This window comes from Apodemus sylvaticus, chromosome 20 (assembly GCF_947179515.1).
Source record: "Apodemus sylvaticus chromosome 20, mApoSyl1.1, whole genome shotgun sequence".
In the NCBI taxonomy this organism is placed as follows: Eukaryota; Metazoa; Chordata; class Mammalia; order Rodentia; family Muridae; genus Apodemus; species Apodemus sylvaticus.
In genome coordinates this window covers 1,751,717-1,757,722 of record NC_067491.1, presented here as the reverse complement: position 1 = coordinate 1,757,722, position 6,006 = coordinate 1,751,717, and the positions used below count along the sequence as shown (strand labels likewise).

General features: G+C 58.4%; 1 protein-coding gene across 2 annotated transcripts; it reads left to right on the top strand.

The window, feature by feature from the left end:
• The first annotated feature begins 545 nt into the window (after window positions 1-545).
• On the top strand, window positions 546-3,689 carry Atp5f1d (ATP synthase F1 subunit delta). 2 transcript variants are annotated; one of them, XM_052164684.1, is made up of 4 exons: window positions 555-823; window positions 1,791-1,944; window positions 3,113-3,201; window positions 3,318-3,689. In XM_052164684.1, the coding sequence occupies exons 1-4, from the start codon at window positions 683-685 to the stop codon at window positions 3,438-3,440; spliced, it is 507 nt and encodes a 168-aa protein (XP_052020644.1). In that variant the 5' UTR covers window positions 555-682; the 3' UTR covers window positions 3,441-3,689. The 2 variants fall into 2 exon arrangements, with proteins under 2 accessions (XP_052020645.1, XP_052020644.1); XM_052164685.1 differs by lacking the exon at window positions 3,113-3,201 and having other exon boundaries at window positions 546-823.
• The last annotated feature ends 2,317 nt before the right edge of the window (window positions 3,690-6,006 follow it).

Below are 6,006 nucleotides of genomic sequence, written 5' to 3'. Positions count from 1 at the left end.
ATTCATTCATTCATTCAGCAGCTCCTCATGATGTAGTCCTGGTTGGTCTCAAAATCACGGAGCCCCACTTGAGTCTTCCTCTGGGGAATTGGGAATTAACTGCGCCTGGCTTATATTTAATTTTTTAAAAATATATTCGACTGCGCACCTTTGGAAATAGGTTGTTACCTATTTTCCAAGTGCGGGGATTGCAAGAGTGCGTCACCACACTCAACATTTTAATTCTTCTGTCCCAACACTTTACATATATTTGTTTCTTTTGGGTCTCGAATGCGCGCTAAGTGCCACTACCTTGCTGGGCACCTGACATCAAACCCGCATCATTTCAGCGCAAACTCTTCTCCTGTGGGAAGGTGTCTGTTTGCAGAAAGAACCGCGTCCTAAGGACCCAGAGCATCGCTTGTTAGAAGGCAAAGAAAACTACAATTCCCAGAATGCCGCACGCGTCACTTCCAGGCAGCACAGCAAGGGGTGGGGCTAAGGTCAAGAATACCTCCCAGGATGCTCAGCGCGTTCTGGCTCGCGCCGCTTCGGAGAATCGCAGTGCGTGCGTGCGTCCTTGTGGGAACTGCGCCTCCCAGAAGGCTCCGCGCGTCGTCCTTCTCTCCCTCCCTGAAGGCCGCCTCGCTTTCCCAGTGTGTCTGGTGTCCGCGAAGCTAGGTCCACCGACGTTCCCGCCACCATGCTGCCCGCCTCACTGCTCCGTCACCCGGGCTTGCGCCGCCTGGTACTACAGGCGCGTACGTACGCCGAGGCCGCCGCCGCACCTGCCCCCGCCGCCGGGCCCGGACAGATGTCCTTCACCTTCGCCTCTCCGACAAAGGTACGAACTCACAGCCCCCGGAGCCGTCAAGCCTCTGCCTTGACCCGTGGGAGAGAATCACTTGTAGATCGCCCCCATGGAGCCGCATGAACCCCTCTTCCCAGGCCTCGCCCCTGGAGGGGGTCACCTGGACCCAGGGCTCGACCTCTCTCTTGTGTTCATTGGAACTGCAGGCTCCACCCCTAAGGGCGTCACCTGAACCTAAGACTCCACCCTCTGGGGGGTGGATCACCTGGACCTACAACCCAGATTTTGCCTCGTGTTTTGGGGTGTCCTAGGCTCTACCTTGGTGGTGGTCACTCAGGCCCCATCCTCGGGTGTTGTCCCTGAGATTCCTATGAACCCCAAGCTCTAATCAAGGCTTAGGTGGTGTCTCCTGGAGCCTAGGATTATTAATGGACCACAAAGCAATCCCTTTGGGGTTCACACGGGTCACAGTTCTACCGGTGGGGGATTCCCCAAGTCGCCAAGATGTTGCCCAAACAGGTGTCACCAGGACCCAGACCTGGAGCCCTTGGGAACTACCTGGACCCAGATCCTGAAGGGTCATCTGGACTCAGAACAGAAGCCTGACCACTGTTGGGGTTACCTAGGACTGACCCAACTCCTCGTCCTGTTGTGTTTGCCTGGACCTAATATCCTTAATTGTATAGACCTTAGCCAGAGTTTTACCAACTTAGAGCTGACTGTTTGTAAACCAAGGCAACTTCTTGAGCAGTTGTGAGAGACAGCTTTAGGGTTTCTCAGAAATCCCATACCAGGGACTGGATCAGCATACTGCACTGCACTGCATTTCAGTCACCTCTTCCAGACACTCTTTAGACATAGCATCCCATTTCACAGGTGAGCAAGCTGAGTCTAATGTCAGCTCTTGGTAGCTTCTGAGTCCCATCAGAATTTCATCCTCCCTGTGTCCACCGTGCAGCAGATACGGGGTAATGTCTGCCCCATGTTGTATACTCTGCAGGTGTTCTTTGATGGTGCCAATGTCCGGCAAGTGGACGTGCCTACACTGACTGGAGCCTTTGGCATCTTGGCATCCCATGTCCCCACACTACAGGTCCTAAGGCCTGGGATGGTAGTGGTTCACGCGGAAGACGGCACCACAACTAAGTATTTTGGTGAGTGTGACCCAGAATGAATTAGAGGTTCAGGTCCCAGAAGGGCAGGGAGACAGCAGAGGAAACAGGCTCGCCCAGCTCACCGTGACAAAGACATAGGCACAGAGGACAGCAGGCAGCTGACCACACCTTAGCTGGGAAGAAAGAGAGGCAGAAATGACTGTTGAGGGACTTGCCTTCAGGGTAGAACAGCTTTTGTGTAGGAGGGAGCCTGTCTGAAGGACCCACGTTTCCAGGTTGGACTTCCTCCCGAGTTGCCCCTGCTCCAGACGAAGGGGTGTGTCTTCTCTTCTCTCTTGTCCTACTATTTAGCAGTACTAGGATGGAGCTCAGGGCCTGGAGACGCTTTCTAGGCAGGGGATCCAACCCACGGCCATCACTGGGGAATTGCAGCCGAGGGCTCCATCCCCGAGCCACGCCCCCACACTCTGCTCTGTATGCTTATGTTTTGCAAGGACAGAAGGACAGTGGCAGCGTCCTCCTTCATAAGCACTGTCTTCATTCCTTGGAGACAGGGGTGGAGCCTAGAAGCTGCCCATTCTTAGTTAGGCCGGCTGGCTAGTGAGCCACAGACATCCCCTGCCCTGCTCCCTAATCCCAGCCGGTAGGATTGATCCTTCTGTCTGCACAGCGGGTGTTCTCCCTCAGCTGGCTCTGCAACTTTTCAATTTCTTTTTTGGTTTGCTTTCTGATTTTAAAGCAGGGTCTCCTGTAGCCCAGGCGGACTGTGAATCCCTGGTCCTCTGCCTCCTGGGTGGTGGGGATGGCAGGTTCAGGTGGGCACTCTGTTTCCGCCCTGCTGGGGATTGAACCCAGGATCTTGTGCATGCCAGGCAAGCGCAGTACCTACCGGGCTTCAGTCCTGGCTCCTCCTTTACACTTAGTTTGAGGGAAGACCTTTCTTTGTTGTCCTATATGGCTTTAAACTGGTAGTCCCCTGCCTCAGCCTCCCCAGGGGCTAGACGACAGGCGTGCACTGGGCCCAGAAATCCTTTGCCACCACCCACATGCTCGTCCTGAGCCCCAGTTTTGCAGGGTCACCTTGGACAAGTGGCCTTGAGTGGGCATTGGACTGGGGGTGCGGAGGACTGGTAGCTCAGAGCACGTGGGAGGTGGAGGCTGTGTGGATGCTGCGGAGGAGGCTGCTTAGACCTTCTCTCCTCCACAGTGAGCAGCGGCTCCGTCACTGTGAATGCGGACTCCTCTGTGCAATTACTAGCTGAAGAAGTTGTGACACTGGACATGCTGGACCTGGGGGTGAGCAGGGATGGGTAAACTGAGGCAGGGCAGGACTGCTGGGCAGGCACCTCACAGGAGTGTGATGTTCTGCTGCCAGCCCTGCCTGGCCCTCACTCTGGCCCACTTCTCTGCAGGCAGCCCGGGCCAACCTGGAGAAGGCGCAGTCAGAGCTGTCAGGCGCAGCGGATGAGGCAGCAAGGGCCGAGATCCAAATCCGTATTGAGGCCAATGAAGCCCTGGTGAAGGCCCTGGAGTAGGCAGTACATGTCTGTCATCCACGAGGAAACTGAGGCAGGTCCAGGCCAATGACAACTTCCCAGGGGCTGAAGTGGCCACCAGGGGGCAGCAGTGCTCCAGCTGCTGGGCCTGGTGCTTGCCTGCTGGGCCATGGAGCTATCCCCAGGCTGGGATCCCCAGCTGCCTCTGGAGAGCTGGCCTTGATCCACCTCAAAGCCCCCTGCACGGTCAGCTTATCCAGCCTGTCTCCATTAAACACCAGGAACCAACGGAGTGTTCTGTTTCTAACTGCACAGCACAAAGCTAAGAGTCTTCATCCTGCCTGGGGTTCCTACATCTGGCTGGGCCCCAGAGGCAATCAGTGACTCTGGGTAGGAAACATGGTGGCTGGTTGTTGGGGTGCTGCCTGCTGGAATGGGTGGGATGGGCAAGGGTTGAGGGCAGGGCACGGAGCAGTGGGTGTGGCTAGAGCTGCTGGCCAAGCAAAGTGCCCTGACCACCAGCCAGCCCTGGCCCTCCTGTGGAGGCCCCTGCCCCACCCCACAGGCTCTGGGAAGAGGTGGGAACCACCTGCTCCCACAGAGGCCCCGCCCTAGGAACACCCAACCTGTGGGTGGCCCTAGCCTGGCTGGCAGCCTTCCCAGGCCCTGGTACGGTTGGCACCTCCCTAGGCACTTAGGCCCCCTGCTGGCCCTGGGTGGGGTGGGGTGGCCTTGGCACCGCCCATCTCTTTGTACACCCATCCTGCCCCCATGGCCAAGCACTGTGCTGCCTTGCCCTGTTTATCCCCACTCCTGTAGCCTGAGTGGAGCGCCACAGGGGAGGGGGGTGCGGCCAGGGTGGCGAGTAGGTCTGAGCCTGCCATCTCTGGGTCACCTGAAACACCTGGACGTGAGCAGGCCGGCTCTGTCTGAGTGAAGACTGTCAGGCTGAATTAGGCCCTGTGTGGGTGACTCCCTATGGCCACACGTGCCTGATCTGGGCATGAGTGTGCTAGAACCTTCCCTCTGACACTTGCAGCCTGGGGGTATTCCAGGATAAGTCACGGCACGGTCACTCTAGAGCCCCACGTTGCCCAGCTCATGCTCAGTGGTGTGTGGGCCATAAAGGTCATTGAGGTCATCAGGCTAGGAGCCCAGGCCCTGACTGACCAGGCCACCAGAGGCCCTGCCAGTTAAGCCACAGGTGGACAGATGTCCATGGGAGGCCCTCAGAGCCTGGTGTGGGCTAGTGCGCTTGGAGTGTGAACCCCTCAGTCTCCACAGGGCGGGGCTCCAGGAGAGGTGAGCCTGGAGCACAGGACAGCCTGTGCTGGCAGGCTGTGTCCTGGGACAGCAGGGGATAGATAGGACAGGCCTGGGCCTGGAGGTTGGGACCTTCCTGGAGGGCAGGGCCTGGACAGATTACGGAGTCTTGGGCTTCACAGTAAGGACAAAGGACCACACAGGAAGAAGAGCCAGGAAGCAGGAAGTCTGCTCCCCCCACCTGTTTATTACACTGGCTTTCAGTCTGAATGGTGTCAGGCCGGCCCGCCTCTATGTCCCTCACTGTGGTCCCTCCTGAGGCCAGCTCTGCTCTGACGACCTCCACAGTCCATAGCTGTGCTCTGTACGTCCTGAACAAACTGCTCATCCATTCTTCAAAGGCCCTGGGCCTCCACGTGTCCTCTGGCCTGTCCGTGACCCTGGGAGACTGGGAGTGTCAGGGCACGCCTGTCTGCTTGGGGGCCCAGCATGCCTGTCCAGAGTGATCAGCCAGAGCAGGACGGTGACCTAGGAAGGAACCAGCCTGGGAGGGGCAGCCAGGCTGGTGGTGGTCAGACCAGATAAGTGCAGGAGACCGGATAAGTGGACAGGAGATGGGAGGCTGGGGAAGTGACAGAGGGTCCGGCCACACTCAAAGTCATCTTCAGGAAGCTGCCTGAAGGCCACTCCAGTGACCAAGGGCTGGCTTCCTGGTCCATAGGCTGTGTGAGTGTCCACCCCAGGCCAGGGCCGTGAGAGCAGATTGCGCATGTGCTGCAGGCTTTCCTTTGCTTGTCTGGTGCTTTGTAAGTGACCTGGGCCGGCTTCTGGGACCCACAGGCCAGAGTGAGGCTGCTAGGCTATGTGGCGGGCGGGCCGGCGGGCGCGCGCTAAGGACTGGGCTGCTCAGAGGTCACACAGGTGACTGGCCAACGCTAGGCCAGGGATGGTTGAATCGTCACAGAAGTGGCCTCTGAGGTCATCATTAAAGGATGTGGAGGCCGGGCAGCTGTCAGGGGCACCTACTGCCTAGCAGGTGACACTGCCCTGTTTTCCTGGACCAGGCTGCTGACTAAGGAACCCCTTCCCGTTCCACCCCCCCTTCCACACACGGGCGCCCCCAGGCGGAAGCACCAGGCCACCAGGAAAGGGGGCGGAGCAGGGAAGCAGGCCAGACCCCCCAAATCCTAATGTGAGGTGCGCCCCAGTACTTGGGGAGGTAGGAGTTACCCAAGCCGGTGGCACCCGCGAGGCACTGCTCTGTGGGTGCTGCGAAGCCCTAGGGCCGGGTGTCCCAGTCCAGGCTAGCAGGCAGGGGGCGGAGGGGGGGGGAGATGCGTCA

Bases quoted from the DNA above. Each gene is read 5' to 3' on its own strand.
- Atp5f1d (XM_052164684.1), top strand. From the start codon at position 683: ATGCTGCCCGCCTCACTGCTCCGTCACCCGGGCTTGCGCCGCCTGGTA. The intron at 824-1,790 runs GTACGAACTCAC...TATACTCTGCAG, and splicing joins CCTTCGCCTCTCCGACAAAG to GTGTTCTTTGATGGTGCCAA. The intron at 1,945-3,112 runs GTGAGTGTGACC...TCTCCTCCACAG, and splicing joins CACCACAACTAAGTATTTTG to TGAGCAGCGGCTCCGTCACT.